The sequence below is a fragment of the Rhinoderma darwinii genome, chromosome 4 (assembly GCF_050947455.1).
Source record: "Rhinoderma darwinii isolate aRhiDar2 chromosome 4, aRhiDar2.hap1, whole genome shotgun sequence".
In the NCBI taxonomy this organism is placed as follows: domain Eukaryota; kingdom Metazoa; phylum Chordata; class Amphibia; order Anura; family Rhinodermatidae; genus Rhinoderma; species Rhinoderma darwinii.
Window position 1 is genome coordinate 408,043,749 of NC_134690.1, and position 26,873 is coordinate 408,070,621.

The 26,873-nt window shown below is 49.8% G+C and overlaps 1 protein-coding gene across 3 annotated transcripts in view; it reads right to left on the bottom strand.

Annotated features, from left to right (window-relative positions):
• TMEM63B (transmembrane protein 63B) overlaps positions 1–26,873 on the bottom strand; it is a 149,233-nt gene that overhangs the window by 102,333 nt on the left and 20,027 nt on the right. For 2 of the 3 annotated variants that reach the window (XM_075863520.1, XM_075863521.1), the window contains one exon: positions 24,231–24,321. In XM_075863520.1, coding sequence (XP_075719635.1) covers positions 24,231–24,321 — 91 coding nt within the window. Of the gene's footprint in view, positions 1–24,230; positions 24,322–24,643; positions 24,683–26,873 lie in introns of all 3 variants that reach the window. The other variant, XM_075863519.1, reaches the window with a different exon arrangement.

The following is a 26,873-nucleotide window of genomic DNA, read 5'->3' on the forward strand; positions in this document are numbered from 1 at the left end:
CGCAACATGTATATATACACAGCACCGCCACTACACCCGCAACATGTATATACACACACAGCACCGTCACTACACCCGCAACATGTATATACACACAGCACCGCCACTACACCCGCAACATGTATATACACACAGCAACGCCACTACACCCGCAACATGTATATACACACAGCACCGCCACTACACCCGCAACATGTATATATACACAGCACCGCCACTACACCCGCAACATGTATATACACAGCACCGCCACTACACCCGCAACATGTATATACACACACAGCACCGTCACTACACCCGCAACATGTATATATACACAGCACCGCCACTACACCCGCAACATGTATATACACACAGCACCGCCACTACACCCGCAACATGTATATACACACAGCACCGCCACTACACCCGCAACATGTATATATACACAGCACCGTCACTACACCCGCAACATGTATATATACACAGCACCGCCACTACACCCGCAACATGTATATACACAGCACCGTCACTACACCCGCAACATGTATATACACACAGCACCGCCACTACACCCGCAACATGTATATACACACAGCACCGTCACTACACCCGCAACATGTATATACACACAGCACCGCCACTACACCCGCAACATGTATATACACAGCACCGCCACTACACCCGCAACATGTATATATACACACAGCACCGCCACTACACCCGTAACATGTATATACACACAGCACCGTCACTACACCCGCAACATGTATATACACACACAGCACCGCCACTACACCCGCAACATGTATATACACAGCACCGTCACTACACCCGCAACATGTATATACACAGCACCGCCACTACACCCGCAACATGTATATACACAGCACCGTCACTACACCCGCAACATGTATATACACAGCACCGTCACTACACCCGCAACATGTATATATACACAGCACCGTCACTACACCCGCAACATGTATATATACACAGCACAGCCACTACACCCGCAACATGTATATATACACAGCACCGTCACTACACCCGCAACATGTATATATACACAGCACCGCCACTACACCCGCAACATGTATATACACACAGCACCGCCACTACACCCGCAACATGTATATATACACAGCACCGTCACTACACCCGCAACATGTATATATACACAGCACCGCCACTACACCCGCAACATGTATATACACACAGCACCGCCACTACACCCGCAACATGTATATACACACAGCACCGTCACTACACCCGCAACATGTATATACACAGCACCGTCACTACACCCGCAACATGTATATACACACAGCACCGCCACTACACCCGCAACATGTATATACACAGCACCGCCACTACACCCGCAACATGTATATACACACAGCACCGTCACTACACCCGCAACATGTATATACACAGCACCGTCACTACACCCGCAACATGTATATACACAGCACCGTCACTACACCCGCAACATGTATATACACACAGCACCGTCACTACACCCGCAACATGTATATACACACAGCACCGCCACTACACCCGCAACATGTATATATACACAGCACCGCCACTACACCCGCAACATGTATATACACAGCACCGTCACTACACCCGCAACATGTATATACACACAGCACCGCCACTACACCCGCAACATGTATATACACACAGCACCGCCACTACACCCGCAACATGTATATACACAGCACCGTCACTACACCCGCAACATGTATATACACAGCACCGCCACTACACCCGCAACATGTATATACACACAGCACCGCCACTACACCCGCAACATGTATATACACACAGCACCGTCACAATACCCGCAACATGTATATACACACAGCACCGCCACTACACCCGCAACATGTATATACACACAGCACCGTCACAATACCCGCAACATGTATATACACACAGCACCGCCACTACACCCGCAACATGTATATACACACAGCACCGTCACAATACCCGCAACATGTATATACACACAGCACCGCCACTACACCCGCAACATGTATATACACACACACAGCACCGTCACTACACCCGCAACATGTATATACACACAGCACCGTCACTACACCCGCAACATGTATATACACACAGCACCGCCACTACACCCGCAACATGTATATATACACACAGCACCGTCACTACACCCGCAACATGTATATACACACAGCAACGCCACTACACCCGCAACATGTATATATACACACAGCACCGTCACTACACCCGCAACATGTATATACACACAGCACCGTCACTACACCCGCAACATGTATATATACACACAGCACCGTCACTACACCCGCAACATGTATATATACACAGCACCGCCACTACACCCGCAACATGTATATACACACAGCACCGTCACTACACCCGCAACATGTATATACACACAGCACCGCCACTACACCCGCAACATGTATATATACACACACAGCACCGCCACTACACCCGCAACATGTATATATACACAGCACCGTCACTACACCCGCAACATGTATATATACACAGCACCGCCACTACACCCGCAACATGTATATACACACAGCACCGTCACTACACCCGCAACATGTATATACACACAGCACCGCCACTACACCCGCAACATGTATATATACACACACAGCACCGTCACTACACCCGCAACATGTATATATACACAGCACCGTCACTACACCCGCAACATGTATATATACACAGCACCGTCACTACACCCGCAACATGTATATATACACAGCACCGTCACTACACCCGCAACATGTATATACACACAGCACCGTCACTACACCCGCAACATGTATATACACAGCACCGTCACTACACCCGCAACATGTATATACACACACAGCACCGTCACTACACCCGCAACATGTATATATACACAGCACCGTCACTACACCCGCAACATGTATATACACACAGCACCGTCACTACACCCGCAACATGTATATACACACACAGCACCGTCACTACACCCGCAACATGTATATATACACACAGCACCGCCACTACACCCGCAACATGTATATACACACAGCACCGCCACTACACCCGCAACATGTATATACACACAGCACCGCCACTACACCCGCAACATGTATATACACAGCACCGTCACTACACCCGCAACATGTATATACACACAGCACCGCCACTACACCCGCAACATGTATATATACACACACAGCACCGCCACTACACCCGCAACATGTATATACACAGCACCGTCACTACACCCGCAACATGTATATACACAGCACCGTCACTACACCCGCAACATGTATATACACAGCACCGCCACTACACCCGCAACATGTATATACACAGCACCGCCACTACACCCGCAACATGTATATACACACAGCACCGCCACTACACCCGCAACATGTATATACACACAGCACCGCCACTACACCCGCAACATGTATATACACACACAGCACCGCCACTACACCCGCAACATGTATATACACAGCACCGTCACTACACCCGCAACATGTATATACACACAGCACCGCCACTACACCCGCAACATGTATATACACACAGCACCGCCACTACACCCGCAACATGTATATACACAGCACCGTCACTACACCCGCAACATGTATATATACACAGCACCGTCACTACACCCGCAACATGTATATACACACAGCACCGCCACTACACCCGCAACATGTATATACACACAGCACCGCCACTACACCCGCAACATGTATATACACAGCACCGTCACTACACCCGCAACATGTATATACACAGCACCGCCACTACACCCGCAACATGTATATACACACACAGCACCGCCACTACACCCGCAACATGTATATACACACAGCACCGTCACTACACCCGCAACATGTATATACACACACAGCACCGTCACTACACCCGCAACATGTATATATACACAGCACAGTCACTACACCCGCAACATGTATATACACACAGCACCGCCACTACACCCGCAACATGTATATACACACAGCACCGTCACTACACCCGCAACATGTATATACACAGCACCGTCACTACACCCGCAACATGTATATACACACAGCACCGTCACTACACCCGCAACATGTATATACACAGCACCGTCACTACACCCGCAACATGTATATACACACACAGCACCGCCACTACACCCGCAACATGTATATACACACAGCACCGTCACTACACCCGCAACATGTATATATACACACAGCACCGCCACTACACCCGCAACATGTATATATACACAGCACCGCCACTACACCCGCAACATGTATATACACACAGCACCGTCACTACACCCGCAACATGTATATATACACACAGCACCGCCACTACACCCGCAACATGTATATACACACAGCACCGTCACTACACCCGCAACATGTATATATACACACAGCACCGCCACTACACCCGCAACATGTATATACACACAGCACCGTCACTACACCCGCAACATGTATATATACACACAGCACCGCCACTACACCCGCAACATGTATATACACACAGCACCGCCACTACACCCGCAACATGTATATACACAGCACCGCCACTACACCCGCAACATGTATATACACAGCACCGTCACTACACCCGCAACATGTATATATACACAGCACCGCCACTACACCCGCAACATGTATATACACAGCACCGCCACTACACCCGCAACATGTATATATACACAGCACCGCCACTACACCCGCAACATGTATATATACACACAGCACCGCCACTACACCCGCAACATGTATATACACACAGCACCGCCACTACACCCGCAACATGTATATATACACACAGCACCGTCACTACACCCGCAACATGTATATATACACAGCACCGCCACTACACCCGCAACATGTATATACACACAGCACCGCCACTACACCCGCAACATGTATATATACACACAGCACCGCCACTACACCCGCAACATGTATATACACAGCACCGCCACTACACCCGCAACATGTATATACACAGCACCGCCACTACACCCGCAACATGTATATACACAGCACCGCCACTACACCCGCAACATGTATATACACACAGCACCGTCACTACACCCGCAACATCTATATATACACAGCACCGCCACTACACCCGCAACATGTATATACACAGCACCGCCACTACACCCGCAACATGTATATACACACAGCACCGCCACTACACCCGCAACATGTATATATACACACAGCACCGTCACTACACCCGCAACATGTATATACACACAGCACCGTCACTACACCCGCAACATGTATATATACACACAGCACCGTCACTACACCCGCAACATGTATATACACAGCACCGCCACTACACCCGCAACATGTATATATACACACAGCACCGCCACTACACCCGCAACATGTATATACACACAGCACCGCCACTACACCCGCAACATGTATATATACACAGCACCGCCACTACACCCGCAACATGTATATACACAGCACCGCCACTACACCCGCAACATGTATATACACAGCACCGTCACTACACCCGCAACATGTATATACACACACAGCACCGCCACTACACCCGCAACATGTATATACACAGCACCGCCACTACACCCGCAACATGTATATATACACACAGCACCGTCACTACACCCGCAACATGTATATATACACAGCACCGTCACTACACCCGCAACATGTATATACACACAGCACCGTCACTACACCCGCAACATGTATATATACACAGCACCGTCACTACACCCGTAACATGTATATACACAGCACCGTCACTACACCCGCAACATGTATATACACAGCACCGTCACTACACCCGCAACATGTATATACACACACAGCACCGCCACTACACCCGCAACATGTATATACACACAGCACCGCCACTACACCCGCAACATGTATATACACAGCACCGTCACTACACCCGCAACATGTATATATACACACAGCACCGTCACTACACCCGCAACATGTATATACACAGCACCGTCACTACACCCGCAACATGTATATACACACACAGCACCGTCACTACACCCGCAACATGTATATACACACAGCACCGTCACTACACCCGCAACATGTATATATACACAGCACCGCCACTACACCCGCAACATGTATATATACACAGCACCGCCACTACACCCGCAACATGTATATATACACACAGCACCGTCACTACACCCGCAACATGTATATACACAGCACCGTCACTACACCCGCAACATGTATATACACACACAGCACCGCCACTACACCCGCAACATGTATATATACACAGCACCGCCACTACACCCGCAACATGTATATACACACAGCACCGTCACTACACCCGCAACATGTATATACACACACAGCACCGCCACTACACCCGCAACATGTATATATACACAGCACCGCCACTACACCCGCAACATGTATATATACACAGCACCGCCACTACACCCGCAACATGTATATACACACAGCACCGTCACTACACCCGCAACATGTATATACACACAGCACCGCCACTACACCCGCAACATGTATATACACACAGCACCGCCACTACACCCGCAACATGTATATACACACACAGCACCGTCACTACACCCGCAACATGTATATACACACAGCACCGCCACTACACCCGCAACATGTATATACACACAGCAACGCCACTACACCCGCAACATGTATATACACACAGCACCGCCACTACACCCGCAACATGTATATATACACACACAGCACCGCCACTACACCCGCAACATGTATATACACAGCACCGCCACTACACCCGCAACATGTATATACACACAGCACCGCCACTACACCCGCAACATGTATATACACAGCACCGCCACTACACCCGCAACATGTATATACACACACAGCACCGTCACTACACCCGCAACATGTATATATACACAGCACCGCCACTACACCCGCAACATGTATATACACACAGCACCGCCACTACACCCGCAACATGTATATACACACAGCACCGCCACTACACCCGCAACATGTATATATACACAGCACCGTCACTACACCCGCAACATGTATATATACACAGCACCGCCACTACACCCGCAACATGTATATACACAGCACCGTCACTACACCCGCAACATGTATATACACACAGCACCGCCACTACACCCGCAACATGTATATACACAGCACCGCCACTACACCCGCAACATGTATATATACACACAGCACCGCCACTACACCCGTAACATGTATATACACACAGCACCGTCACTACACCCGCAACATGTATATACACACACAGCACCGCCACTACACCCGCAACATGTATATACACAGCACCGTCACTACACCCGCAACATGTATATACACAGCACCGCCACTACACCCGCAACATGTATATACACAGCACCGTCACTACACCCGCAACATGTATATACACAGCACCGTCACTACACCCGCAACATGTATATATACACAGCACCGTCACTACACCCGCAACATGTATATATACACAGCACAGCCACTACACCCGCAACATGTATATATACACAGCACCGTCACTACACCCGCAACATGTATATATACACAGCACCGCCACTACACCCGCAACATGTATATACACACAGCACCGCCACTACACCCGCAACATGTATATATACACAGCACCGCCACTACACCCGCAACATGTATATACACACAGCACCGCCACTACACCCGCAACATGTATATACACAGCACCGTCACTACACCCGCAACATGTATATACACACAGCACCGCCACTACACCCGCAACATGTATATACACACAGCACCGCCACTACACCCGCAACATGTATATACACACAGCACCGTCACTACACCCGCAACATGTATATACACACAGCACCGCCACTACACCCGCAACATGTATATACACACAGCACCGTCACTACACCCGCAACATGTATATACACACAGCACCGTCACTACACCCGCAACATGTATATATACACACAGCACCGCCACTACACCCGCAACATGTATATACACAGCACCGTCACTACACCCGCAACATGTATATACACACAGCACCGTCACTACACCCGCAACATGTATATACACAGCACCGTCACTACACCCGCAACATGTATATACACACAGCACCGCCACTACACCCGCAACATGTATATACACAGCACCGCCACTACACCCGCAACATGTATATACACACAGCACCGTCACTACACCCGCAACATGTATATACACAGCACCGTCACTACACCCGCAACATGTATATACACACAGCACCGCCACTACACCCGCAACATGTATATACACAGCACCGTCACTACACCCGCAACATGTATATACACAGCACCGCCACTACACCCGCAACATGTATATACACACAGCACCGCCACTACACCCGCAACATGTATATACACACAGCACCGTCACAATACCCGCAACATGTATATACACACAGCACCGCCACTACACCCGCAACATGTATATACACACAGCACCGTCACAATACCCGCAACATGTATATACACACAGCACCGCCACTACACCCGCAACATGTATATATACACACAGCACCGTCACTACACCCGCAACATGTATATACACACAGCAACGCCACTACACCCGCAACATGTATATATACACACAGCACCGTCACTACACCCGCAACATGTATATACACACAGCACCGTCACTACACCCGCAACATGTATATATACACACAGCACCGTCACTACACCCGCAACATGTATATATACACAGCACCGCCACTACACCCGCAACATGTATATACACACAGCACCGTCACTACACCCGCAACATGTATATACACACACAGCACCGTCACTACACCCGCAACATGTATATACACACACAGCACCGTCACTACACCCGCAACATGTATATACACACAGCACCGCCACTACACCCGCAACATGTATATACACAGCACCGCCACTACACCCGCAACATGTATATACACAGCACCGTCACTACACCCGCAACATGTATATATACACACACAGCACCGCCACTACACCCGCAACATGTATATACACACAACACCGTCACTACACCCGCAACATGTATATACACACAGCACCGTCACTACACCCCAGCAACATGTATATATACACAGCACCGCCACTACACCCGCAACATGTATATATACACAGCACCGTCACTACACCCGCAACATGTATATACACAGCACCGTCACTACACCCGCAACATGTATATACACACAGCACCGCCACTACACCCGCAACATGTATATACACACAGCAGTCACTACACCCGCAACATGTATATACACACAGCACCGCCACTACACCCGCAACATGTATATACACACAGCACCGCCACTACACCCGCAACATGTATATATACACAGCACCGTCACTACACCCGCAACATGTATATATACACAGCACCGCCACTACACCCGCAACATGTATATACACACAGCACCGCCACTACACCCGCAACATGTATATACACACAGCACCGCCACTACACCCGCAACATGTATATATACACACAGCACCGTCACTACACCCGCAACATGTATATACACACAGCACCGCCACTACACCCGCAACATGTATATACACACAGCACCGCCACTACACCCGCAACATGTATATATACACACAGCACCGTCACTACACCCGCAACATGTATATACACACACAGCACCGTCACTACACCCGCAACATGTATATACACAGCACCGCCACTACACCCGCAACATGTATATACACACAGCACCGCCACTACACCCGCAACATGTATATACACAGCACCGCCACTACACCCGCAACATGTATATACACACACAGCACCGCCACTACACCCGCAACATGTATATACACAGCACCGCCACTACACCGGCAACATGTATATACACACAGCACCGTCACTACACCCGCAACATGTATATACACACAGCACCGCCACTACACCCGCAACATGTATATACACACAGCACCGTCACTACACCCGCAACATGTATATACACACAGCACCGTCACTACACCCGCAACATGTATATACACACAGCACCGTCACTACACCCGCAACATGTATATACACACAGCACCGTCACTACACCCGCAACATGTATATATACACAGCACCGTCACTACACCCGCAACATGTATATATACACAGCACCGTCACTACACCCGCAACATGTATATACACACAGCACCGCCACTACACCCGCAACATGTATATACACAGCACCGTCACTACACCCGCAACATGTATATACACACAGCACCGCCACTACACCCGCAACATGTATATATACACACAGCACCGCCACTACACCCGCAACATGTATATACACAGCACCGCCACTACACCCGCAACATGTATATACACAGCACCGTCACTACACCCGCAACATGTATATACACACAGCACCGCCACTACACCCGCAACATGTATATACACACAGCACCGCCACTACACCCGCAACATTTATATATACACAGCACCGTCACTACACCCGCAACATGTATATACACAGCACCGCCACTACACCCGCAACATGTATATACACACAGCACCGCCACTACACCCGCAACATGTATATACACACACAGCACCGCCACTACACCCGCAACATGTATATACACACACAGCACCGTCACTACACCCGCAACATGTATATACACACAGCACCGTCACTACACCCGCAACATGTATATACACACAGCACCGTCACTACACCCGCAACATGTATATACACACAGCACCGTCACTACACCCGCAACATGTATATACACAGCACCGTCACTACACCCGCAACATGTATATACACAGCACCGTCACTACACCCGCAACATGTATATACACAGCACCGTCACTACACCCGCAACATGTATATACACAGCACCGTCACTACACCCGCAACATGTATATACACACACAGCACCGTCACTACACCCGCAACATGTATATATACACAGCACCGCCACTACACCCGCAACATGTATATATACACACAGCACCGCCACTACACCCGCAACATGTATATATACACAGCACCGCCACTACACCCGCAACATGTATATATACACAGCACCGCCACTACACCCGCAACATGTATATACACACACAGCACCGTCACTACACCCGCAACATGTATATACACACACAGCACCGTCACTACACCCGCAACATGTATATACACACACAGCACCGTCACTACACCCGCAACATGTATATACACACAGCACCGCCACTACACCCGCAACATGTATATATACACACAGCACCGTCACTACACCCGCAACATGTATATACACACAGCACCGTCACTACACCCGCAACATGTATATACACACAGCACCGTCACTACACCCGCAACATGTATATACACACACAGCACCGCCACTACACCCGCAACATGTATATACACACAGCACCGTCACTACACCCGCAACATGTATATATACACACAGCACCGCCACTACACCCGCAACATGTATATACACAGCACCGCCACTACACCCGCAACATGTATATACACACAGCACCGTCACTACACCCGCAACATGTATATATACACAGCACCGCCACTACACCCGCAACATGTATATACACACAGCACCGTCACTACACCCGCAACATGTATATACACACACAGCACCGCCACTACACCCGCAACATGTATATACACACAGCACCGTCACTACACCCGCAACATGTATATACACACACAGCACCGCCACTACACCCGCAACATGTATATACACAGCACCGTCACTACACCCGCAACATGTATATACACACACAGCACCGCCACTACACCCGCAACATGTATATACACAGCACCGCCACTACACCCGCAACATGTATATACACACAGCACCGTCACTACACCCGCAACATGTATATACACAGCACCGTCACTACACCCGCAACATGTATATACACAGCACCGTCACTACACCCGCAACATGTATATACACAGCACCGTCACTACACCCGCAACATGTATATACACCGCACCGTCACTACACCCGCAACATGTATATATACACACAGCACCGCCACTACACCCGCAACATGTATATACACACAGCACCGTCACTACACCCGCAACATGTATATATACACAGCACCGTCACTACACCCGCAACATGTATATACACACACAGCACCGTCACTACACCCGCAACATGTATATACACACACAGCACCGTCACTACACCCGCAACATGTATATACACACACACACAGCCACTACACCCGCAACATGTATATACACACAGCACCGCCACTACACCCGCAACATGTATATACACAGCACCGCCACTACACCCGCAACATGTATATACACAGCACCGCCACTACACCCGCAACATGTATATACACACAGCACCGTCACTACACCCGCAACATGTATATACACACAGCACCGCCACTACACCCGCAACATGTATATACACACACAGCACCGCCACTACACCCGCAACATGTATATACACACACAGCACCGCCACTACACCCGCAACATGTATATACACAGCACCGCCACATGTATATACACAGCACCGCCACTACACCCGCAACATGTATATACACACACAGCACCGCCACTACACCCGCAACATGTATATACACACACAGCACCGTCACTACACCCGCAACATGTATATACACACACAGCACCGCCACTACACCCGCAACATGTATATATACACACAGCACCGTCACTACACCCGCAACATGTATATATACACAGCACCGCCACTACACCCGCAACATGTATATACACAGCACCGTCACTACACCCGCAACATGTATATACACACAGCACCGTCACTACACCCGCAACATGTATATACACAGCACCGCCACTACACCCGCAACATGTATATACACACAGCACCGCCACTACACCCGCAACATGTATATACACAGCACCGCCACTACACCCGCAACATGTATATACACAGCACCGCCACTACACCCGCAACATGTATATATACACAGCACCGCCACTACACCCGCAACATGTATATACACACAGCACCGCCACTACACCCGCAACATGTATATACACACAGCACCGTCACTACACCCGCAACATGTATATATACACAGCACCGCCACTACACCCGCAACATGTATATACACACAGCACCGTCACTACACCCGCAACATGTATATACACACAGCACCGTCACTACACCCGCAACATGTATATATACACAGCACCGTCACTACACCCGCAACATGTATATACACACAGCACCGTCACTACACCCGCAACATGTATATACACACAGCACCGCCACTACACCCGCAACATGTATATACACACACAGCACCGCCACTACACCCGCAACATGTATATATACACACAGCACCGCCACTACACCCGCAACATGTATATATACACAGCACCGCCACTACACCCGCAACATGTATATATACACACAGCACCGCCACTACACCCGCAACATGTATATATACACACAGCACCGTCACTACACCCGCAACATGTATATACACAGCACCGTCACTACACCGGCAACATGTATATACAGCACCGTCACTACACCCGCAACATGTATATACACACAGCAGTCACTACACCGGCAACATGTATATATACACACAGCACCGCCACTACACCCGCAACATGTATATATACACACAGCACCGCCACTACACCCGCAACATGTATATACACAGCACCGCCACTACACCCGCAACATGTATATATACACAGCACCGCCACTACACCCGCAACATGTATATACACACAGCACCGCCACTACACCCGCAACATGTATATACACAGCACCGTCACTACACCCGCAACATGTATATACACAGCACCGCCACTACACCCGCAACATGTATATACACAGCACCGCCACTACACCCGCAACATGTATATACACAGCACCGTCACTACACCCGCAACATGTATATACACAGCACCGCCACTACACCCGCAACATGTATATATACACAGCACCGTCACTACACCCGCAACATGTATATATACACACAGCACCGCCACTACACCCGCAACATGTATATACACACACAGCACCGTCACTACACCCGCAACATGTATATACACACACAGCACCGCCACTACACCCGCAACATGTATATATACACACAGCACCGTCACTACACCCGCAACATGTATATATACACAGCACCGCCACTACACCCGCAACATGTATATACACAGCACCGTCACTACACCCGCAACATGTATATACACACAGCACCGTCACTACACCCGCAACATGTATATACACAGCACCGCCACTACACCCGCAACATGTATATATACACAGCACCGCCACTACACCCGCAACATGTATATACACACAGCACCGCCACTACACCCGCAACATGTATATACACAGCACCGCCACTACACCCGCAACATGTATATACACACAGCACCGCCACTACACCCGCAACATGTATATACACACAGCACCGTCACTACACCCGCAACATGTATATATACACAGCACCGCCACTACACCCGCAACATGTATATACACACAGCACCGTCACTACACCCGCAACATGTATATACACAGCACCGCCACTACACCCGCAACATGTATATATACACAGCACCGCCACTACACCCGCAACATGTATATATACACACAGCACCGCCACTACACCCGCAACATGTATATATACACACAGCACCGTCACTACACCCGCAACATGTATATACACAGCACCGTCACTACACCGGCAACATGTATATACAGCACCGTCACTACACCCGCAACATGTATATACACACAGCAGTCACTACACCGGCAACATGTATATATACACACAGCACCGCCACTACACCCGCAACATGTATATATACACAGCACCGCCACTACACCCGCAACATGTATATACACAGCACCGCCACTACACCCGCAACATGTATATACACAGCACCGTCACTACACCCGCAACATGTATATACACAGCACCGCCACTACACCCGCAACATGTATATATACACAGCACCGTCACTACACCCGCAACATGTATATATACACAGCACCGTCACTACACCCGCAACATGTATATATACACACAGCACCGTCACTACACCCGCAACATGTATATATACACACAGCACCGTCACTACACCCGCAACATGTATATACACACACAGCACCGCCACTACACCCGCAACATGTATATATACACACAGCACCGTCACTACACCCGCAACATGTATATATACACACAGCACCGTCACTACACCCGCAACATGTATATACACACACAGCACCGCCACTACACCCGCAACATGTATATACACACAGCACCGCCACTACACCCGCAACATGTATATACACACAGCACCGTCACTACACCCGCAACATGTATATACACACAGCACCGCCACTACACCCGCAACATGTATATATACACACAGCACCGTCACTACACCCGCAACATGTATATACACACAGCACCGACACTACACCCGCAACATGTATATATACACAGCACCGTCACTACACCCGCAACATGTATATACACACAGCACCGCCACTACACCCGCAACATGTATATACACACAGCACCGTCACTACACCCGCAACATGTATATATACACAGCACCGTCACTACACCCGCAACATGTATATATACACAGCACCGCCACTACACCCGCAACATGTATATACACACAGCACCGCCACTACACCCGCAACATGTATATATACACACAGCACCGCCACTACACCCGCAACATGTATATACACACAGCACCGCCACTACACCCGCAACATGTATATATACACAGCACCGCCACTACACCCGCAACATGTATATATACACACAGCACCGTCACTACACCCGCAACATGTATATACACACACAGCACCGTCACTACACCCGCAACATGTATATATACACAGCACCGTCACTACACCCGCAACATGTATATACACACAGCACCGCCACTACACCCGCAACATGTATATACACAGCACCGTCACTACACCCGCAACATGTATATACACACAGCACCGCCACTACACCCGCAACATGTATATACACACAGCACCGCCACTACACCCGCAACATGTATATATACACACAGCACCGCCACTACACCCGCAACATGTATATACACAGCACCGCCACTACACCCGCAACATGTATATACACAGCACCGCCACTACACCCGCAACATGTATATACACACAGCACCGCCACTACACCCGCAACATGTATATACACTCAGCACCGCCACTACACCCGCAACATGTATATATACACACACAGCACCGCCACTACACCCGCAACATGTATATACACACAGCACCGCCACTACACCCGCAACATGTATATATACACACAGCACCGCCACTACACCCGCAACATGTATATATACACACAGCACCGCCACTACACCCGCAACATGTATATACACACAGCACCGCCACTACACCCGCAACATGTATATATACACACAGCACCGCCACTACACCCGCAACATGTATATACACACACAGCACCGTCACTACACCCGCAACATGTATATACACACACAGCACCGTCACTACACCCGCAACATGTATATACACACACACACAGCACCGTCACTACACCCGCAACATGTATATACACACAGCACAGCCACTACACCCGCAACATGTATATACACAGCACCGCCACTACACCCGCAACATGTATATACACAGCACCGCCACTACACCCGCAACATGTATATACACACAGCAGTCACTACACCCGCAACATGTATATACACACAGCACCGTCACTACACCCGCAACATGTATATACACACAGCACCGTCACTACACCCGCAACATGTATATACACACACAGCACCGCCACTACACCCGCAACATGTATATACACACACAGCACCGCCACTACACCCGCAACATGTATATACACACAGCACCGTCACTACACCCGCAACATGTATATACACAGCACCGCCACTACACCCGCAACATGTATATACACACAGCACCGCCACTACACCCGCAACATGTATATACACACAGCACCGTCACTACACACGCAACATGTATATACACAGCACCGCCACTACACCCGCAACATGTATATACACACAGCACCGCCACTACACCCGCAACATGTATATATACACAGCACCGCCACTACACCCGCAACATGTATATACACACAGCACCGTCACTACATCCGCAACATGTATATACACAGCACCGCCACTACACCGGCAACATGTATATATACACACAGCACCGCCACTACACCCGCAACATGTATATATACACACAGCACCGCCACTACACCCGCAACATGTATATACACAGCACCGCCACTACACCCGCAACATGTATATACACAGCACCGCCACTACACCCGCAACATGTATATATACACAGCACCGCCACTACACCCGCAACATGTATATACACACAGCACCGTCACTACACCCGCAACATGTATATACACACAGCACCGTCACTACACCCGCAACATGTATATACACACAGCACCGTCACTACACCCGCAACATGTATATACACACAGCACCGCCACTACACCCGCAACATGTATATACACACAGCACCGCCACTACACCCGCAACATGTATATATACACAGCACCGCCACTACACCCGCAACATGTATATACACAGCACCGCCACTACACCCGCAACATGTATATACAGCACCGCCACTACACCCGCAACATGTATATACACACAGCACCGCCACTACACCCGCAACATGTATATATACACAGCACCGCCACTACACCCGCAACATGTATATACACACACAGCACCGTCACTACACCCGCAACATGTATATATACACACAGCACCGCCACTACACCCGCAACATGTATATACACACAGCACCGCCACTACACCCGCAACATGTATATATACACAGCACCGTCACTACACCCGCAACATATATATACACACACAGCACCGTCACTACACCCGCAACATGTATATACACAGCACCGTCACTACACCCGCAACATGTATATACACAGCACCGTCACTACACCCGCAACATGTATATATACACAGCACCGCCGCAACATGTATATACACAGCACCGCCACTACACCCGCAACATGTATATACACAGCACCGCCACTACACCCGCAACATGTATATACAGCACCGCCACTACACCCGCAACATGTATATACACAGCACCGCCACTACACCCGCAACATGTATATACACAGCACCGCCACTACACCCGCAACATGTATATACACACAGCACCGCCACTACACCCGCAACATGTATATACACACAGCACCGCCACTACACCCGCAACATGTATATACACACAGCACCGCCACTACACCCGCAACACAGCACCGTCACTACACCCGCAACATGTATATACACACACAGCACCGTCACTACACCCGCAACATGTATATACACACACAGCACCGCCACTACACCCGCAACATGTATATACACACACAGCACCGCCACTACACCCGCAACATGTATATACACACACAGCACCGTCACTACACCCGCAACATGTATATACACACAGCACCGTCACTACACCCGCAACATGTATATACACACAGCACCGCCACTACACCCGCAACATGTATATACACACACAGCACCGCCACTACACCCGCAACATGTATATACACAGCACCGCCACTACACCCGCAACATGTATATATACACAGCACCGCCACTACACCCGCAACATGTATATACACACAGCACCGTCACTACACCCGCAACATGTATATATACACAGCACCGTCACTACACCCGCAACATGTATATACACACAGCACCGCCACTACACCCGCAACATGTATATACACAGCACCGCCACTACACCCGCAACATGTATATACACACAGCACCGTCACTACACCCGCAACATGTATATATACACAGCACCGTCACTACACCCGCAACATGTATATACACAGCACCGTCACTACACCCGCAACATGTATATATACACAGCACCGTCACTACACCCGCAACATGTATATACACACACAGCACCGTCACTACACCCGCAACATGTATATACACACAGCACCGCCACTACACCCGCAACATGTATATACACACAGCACCGTCACTACACCCGCAACATGTATATATACACAGCACCGCCACTACACCCGCAACATGTATATATACACACAGCACCGCCACTACACCCGCAACATGTATATACACACAGCACCGCCACTACACCCGCAACATGTATATACACACAGCACCGCCACTACACCCGCAACATGTATATACACAGCACCGTCACTACACCCGCAACATGTATATATACACAGCACCGCCACTACACCCGCAACATGTATATATACACAGCACCGTCACTACACCCGCAACATGTATATACACACACAGCACCGCCACTACACCCGCAACATGTATATACACAGCACCGTCACTACACCCGCAACATGTATATATACACACAGCACCGTCACTACACCCGCAACATGTATATACACACACACACAGCCACTACACCCGCAACATGTATATACACAGCACCGCCACTACACCCGCAACATGTATATACACACAGCACCGCCACTAGTATATACACACAGCACCGTCACTACACCCGCAACATGTATATACACAGCACCGCCACTACACCCGCAACATGTATATACACAGCACCGCCACTACACCCGCAACATGTATATACACAGCACCGCCACTACACCCGCAACATGTATATATACACAGCACCGCCACTACACCCGCAACATGTATATACACACAGCACCGTCACTACACCCGCAACATGTATATACACACAGCACCGCCACTACACCCGCAACATGTATATATACACACAGCACCGTCACTACACCCGCAACATGTATATATACACAGCACCGCCACTACACCCGCAACATGTATATACACACAGCACCGCCACTACACCCGCAACATGTATATACACACAGCACCGTCACTACACCCGCAACATGTATATACACAGCACCGTCACTACACCCGCAACATGTATATACACACACAGCACCGTCACTACACCCGCAACATGTATATACACAGCACCGTCACTACACCCGCAACATGTATATACACACACAGCACCGCCACTACACCCGCAACATGTATATACACACAGCACCGTCACTACACCCGCAACATGTATACACACAGCACCGTCACTACACCCGCAACATGTATATACACAGCACCGTCACTACACCCGCAACATGTATATACACAGCACCGCCACTACACCCGCAACATGTATATACACACAGCACCGCCACTACACACGCAACATGTATATACACAGCACCGTCACTACACCCGCAACATGTATATACACACAGCACCGTCACTACACCCGCAACATGTATATACACACACAGCACCGTCACTACATCCGCAACATGTATATACACACAGCACCGCCACTACACCCGCAACATGTATATATACACACAGCACCGTCACTACACCCGCAACATGTATATACACACACAGCACCGTCACTACACCCGCAACATGTATATACACTCAGCACCGCCACTACACCCGCAACATGTATATACACAGCACCGCCACTACACCCGCAACATGTATATACACACACAGCACCGCCACTACACCCGCAACATGTATATACACACAGCACCGCCACTACACCCGCAACATGTATATACACACAGCACCGCCACTACACCCGCAACATGTATATACACACAGCACCGACACTACACCCGCAACATGTATATACACACACAGCACCGCCACTACACCCGCAACATGTATATATACACAGCACCGCCACTACACCCGCAACATGTATATACACAGCACCGCCACTACACCCGCAACATGTATATACACAGCACCGTCACTACACCCGCAACATGTATATACACACACAGCACCGCCACTACACCCGCAACATGTATATACACACAGCACCGCCACTACACCCGCAACATGTATATACACACACAGCACCGTCACTACACCCGCAACATGTATATATACACACAGCACCGCCACTACACCCGCAACATGTATATACACACAGCACCGCCACTACACCCGCAACATGTATATACACACAGCACCGCCACTACACCCGCAACATGTATATACACACACAGCACCGTCACTACACCCGCAACATGTATATACACACAGCACCGCCACTACACCCGCAACATGTATATACACACACAGCACCGCCACTACACCCGCAACATGTATATACACACAGCACCGTCACTACACCCGCAACATGTATATACACACAGCACCGTCACTACACCCGCAACATGTATATATACACACAGCACCGTCACTACACCCGCAACATGTATATACACACAGCACCGTCACTACACCCGCAACATGTATATACACACAGCACCGTCACTACACCCGCAACATGTATATACACACAGCACCGTCACTACACCCGCAACATGTATATACACACAGCACCGTCACTACACCCGCAACATGTATATACACACAGCACCGTCACTACACCCGCAACATGTATATACACACAGCACCGTCACTACACCCGCAACATGTATATACACACACAGCACCGTCACTACACCCGCAACATGTATATATACACAGCACAGCCACTACATCCGCAACATGTATATACACACACAGCACCGTCACTACACCGGCAACATGTATATACACACAGCACCGCCACTACACCCGCAACATGTATATATACACACAGCAACGCCACTACACCCGCAACATGTATATACACACAGCACCGTCACTACACCCGCAACATGTATATACACAGCACCGCCACTACACCCGCAACATGTATATACACACACAGCACCGTCACTACACCGGCAACATGTATATACACACAGCACCGTCACTACACCGGCAACATGTATATACACACAGCACCGTCACTACACCCGCAACATGTATATACACACAGCACCGCCACTACACCCGCAACATGTATATACACACACACACACACACAGCACCGTCACTACACCCGCAACATGTATATACACACAGCACCGCCACTACACCCGCAACATGTATATACACACAGCACCGCCACTACACCCGCAACATGTATATACACAGCACCGCCACTACACCCGCAACATGTATATATACACACACAGCACCGCCACTACACCCGCAACATGTATATACACACAGCACCGTCACTACACCCGTAACATGTATATACACACACAGCACCGTCACTACACCCGCAACATGTATATACACACAGCACCGTCACTACACCCGCAACATGTATATATACACAGCACCGCCACTACACCCGCAACATGTATATACACACAGCACCGCCACTACACCCGCAACATGTATATATACACACAGCACCGTCACTACACCCGCAACATCTATATATACACAGCACCGCCACTACACCCGCAACATGTATATATACACAGCACCGTCACTACACCCGCAACATGTATATACACAGCACCGCCACTACACCCGCAACATGTATATACACAGCACCGCCACTACACCGGCAACATGTATATACACAGCACCGCCACTACACCCGCATCATGTATATACACAGCACCGTCACTACACCCGCAACATGTATATACACACACAGCACCGCCACTACACCCGCAACATGTATATACACAGCACCGTCACTACACCCGCAACATGTATATACACACATCACCGTCACTACACCCGCAACATATATATATACACACAGCACCGCCACTACACCCGCAACATGTATATACACACACAGCACCGTCACTACACCCGCAACATGTATATATACACACAGCACCGTCACTACACCCGCAACATGTATATATACACACAGCACCGTCACTACACCCGCAACATGTATATACACACAGCACCGCCACTACACCCGCAACATGTATATACACACAGCACCGTCACTACACCCGCAACATGTATATACACACACAGCACCGTCACTACACCCGCAACATGTATATACACAGCACCGTCACTACACCCGCAACATGTATATATACACAGCACCGCCACTACACCCGCAACATGTATATATACACAGCACCGTCACTACACCCGCAACATGTATATACACAGCACCGCCACTACACCCGCAACATGTATATATACACAGCACCGCCACTACACCCGCAACATGTATATACACACACACACAGCACCGTCACTACACCCGCAACATGTATATACACACAGCACAGCCACTACACCCGCAACATGTATATACACAGCACCGCCACTACACCCGCAACATGTATATACACACAGCACCGCCACTACACCCGCAACATGTATATACACACAGCACCGTCACTACACCCGCAACATGTATATATACACACAGCACCGCCACTACACCCGCAACATGTATATACACACAGCACCGCCACTACACCCGCAACATGTATATACACACAGCACCGTCACTACACCCGCAACATGTATATATATACACAGCACCGTCACTACACCCGCAACATGTATATACACACAGCACCGCCACTACACCCGCAACATGTATATACACAGCACCGCCACTACACCCGCAACATGTATATACACACAGCACCGCCACTACACCCGCAACATGTATATACACAGCACCGCCACTACACCCGCAACATGTATATATACACAGCACCGCCACTACACCCGCAACATGTATATACACACAGCACCGTCACTACACCCGCAACATGTATATACACACAGCACCGCCACTACACCCGCAACATGTATATATACACACACAGCACCGCCACTACACCCGCAACATGTATATACACAGCACCGCCACTACACCCGCAACATGTATATACACAGCACCGCCACTACACCCGCAACATGTATATACACACACAGCACCGTCACTACACCCGCAACATGTATATATACACAGCACCGCCACTACACCCGCAACATGTATATACACACAGCACCGTCACTACACCCGCAACATGTATATATACACAGCACCGTCACTACACCCGCAACATGTATATACACACACAGCACCGTCACTACACCCGCAACATGTATATACACAGCACCGTCACTACACCCGCAACATGTATATACACAGCACCGTCCCTCCCCCCCCCCCCTGTACTCACGTTGTCTCGTTGGTCAAACTCCACGGAGCTGGAGACGGAGGTCAGGCGCTCGTAGCGGTCGTGGCTGTCAGAATGCAGCACCGAGGCCACGCTGCGGGGAGAGAAGACGCGTTATACGGAGGAGGGGGACGCCAGCAGCAGAAAGGGTTAATCAATCAGAAAAGGAGGAGGAGACCCCCGTCTCATGCAGGAGGAGGGAGCGCCCGGCCCACCAACCCAGGACGTAGCCCGGGGGTCTCTGCAGCATGATGGGAGTTGTAGTTTTACAAGCAGCAGGTTGCAGAGGATGGGCCGAGCGCTTCCAGAGACCCCCGGAGTAAGGAAGAGACAGCCGGCATGCAGTGAGAGTGTTAGAGAGCGCCGCAGTGATTCCTCCCGCTATTAGAGCGCACACACCACACAGCAGCACGTACTATTCCCGCTCCTCCAGGACACTGCGCGGACGTCGCTGCCTGAGGGGGACAAAAACAGCCAGCTCTGGTTATAGGGGAGGGGCGTCTCCACATCATGATACACAGGACCCCCAGATAACACCAGATCCTGCCCCCCACTCATGTCAAACGCCCTCATCCAGCTGAGGGGTGCGCGGTGAGGGGCCGCAGCGGCTGAGGGGTGTACGGTGAGGGGCCGCAGCAGCTGAGGGGTGTACGGTGAGGGGTGTACGGTGAGGGGCCGCAGCAGCTGAGGGGTGTACGGTGAGGGGTGTACGGTGAGGGGCCGCAGCAGCTGAGGGGTGTACGGTGAGGCGCCGCAGCAGCTGAGGGGTGTGCGGCGAGGGGCCGCAGCAGCTGAGGGGTGTACGGTGAGGGGTGTACGGTGAGGGGAGTGCGGTGAGGGGCCACAGAAGCTGAGGGGTGTACGGTGAGGGGTGTACGGTGAGGGGAGTGCGGTGAGGGGCCACAGCAGCTGAGGGGTGTACGGTGAGGGGTGTACGGTGAGGGGAGTGCGGTGAGGGGCCACAGCAGCTGAGGGGTGTACGGTGAGGCGCTGCAGCAGCTGAAGAACCTCTTTTTTTAAATATAAAAGTGAGCACTACACATCAGGCAACCATTGACAAAATCTAAACATTGGAGTCTGACACACCAGAGTGAATATAAAACAACACATTCAGAAACTTTGATTTCTGGTCGTTTTGTGGCGTCTTCATCCTCCATTGGATCACTTTCTCCTCCATTGGATCACTTTCTCCTCCATTGGATCACTTTCTCCTCCATTGGATCACTTTCTCCTCCATTGGATCACTTTCTCCTCCATTGGATCACTTCATCCTCCATTGGATCACTTCATCCTCCATTGGATCACTTCCTCCTCCATTGGATCACTTTCTCCTCCATTGGATCACTTTCTCCTCCATTGGATCACTTTCTCCTCCATTGGATCACTTTCTCCTCCATTGGATCACTTTCTCCTCCATTGGATCACTTTCTCCTCCATTGGATCACTTTCTCCTCCATTGGATCACTTCATCCTCCATTGGATCACTTCCTCCTCCATTGGATCACTTCCTCCTCCATTGGATCACTTTCTCCTCCATTGGATCACTTTCTCCTCCATTGGATCACTTTCTCCTCCATTGGATCACTTTCTCCTCCATTGGATCACTTTCTCCTCCATTGGATCACTTTCTCCTCCATTGGATCACTTTCTCCTCCATTGGATCACTTTCTCCTCCATTGGATCACTTCATCCTCCATTGGATCACTTCATCCTCCATTGGATCACTTCATCCTCCATTGGATCACTTTCTCCTCCATTGGATCACTTTCTCCTCTCTGTACACTCTGCTTGTCTTCCCGCACTCTGGAAATCATCTCTGTTTCTAAATGTGTTGTTTTATCTTCACTCTGGTGTGTCAGACTCCAATGTTTAGGTTTTGTTGGTGATCAGCGGGCTCCACCGTCACCACCATGGTCTTTATGGGCTGCTATGCCCGGGTCCCTATAGATACGATGCACTAGGTATTATACATGGTTACTGATGGATTTAGGGATCTTCTGTTTCTGGTGTTCTCCATTTAGGCAGAACATCAGGTGACCGTTGGTTGACTCAGTAGAAGGATCTTCGGGGGAAGTGATCTGCAACCCACGTCTTGTGCAGGAGATGAGCAGCATTTATTTACTGCCGCTGATCTCTGATGTTTATACAACTGAGGTGCATTATAACGATATAACGTCCAGGGCTAGAAGTTATTACAGCCGTCACATGTCCAGGTCGTGGCCTCGCTGGAAAGAAATTAGTTATCTTCATAGCAGTGCCCCCCCCCCCCTACATTCAGTCTCTTTATACTTCTACAACAGTCCGGGACCCCCCCCCCCCCTACAAAAGTCCTGCCCCCCCTCCTCCTCCCTACAATAGTCCTGCCCCCCCTCCTCCTCCCTACAATAGTCCTGCCCCCCTCCTCCTCCCTACAATAGTCCTGCGCCCCCCCTCCTCCTCCCTACAATAGTCCTGCGCCCCCCCTCCTCCTCCCTACAATAGTCCTGCCCCCCCCCCCATCCCTACAATAGTCCTGCGCCCCCCCCTCCTCCCTACAATAGTCCTGCGCCCCCCCCTCCTCCCTACAATAGTCCTGCGCCCCCCCCCTCCTCCCTACAATAGTCCTGCGCCCCCCCCTCCTCCCTACAATAGTCCTGCGCCCCCCCC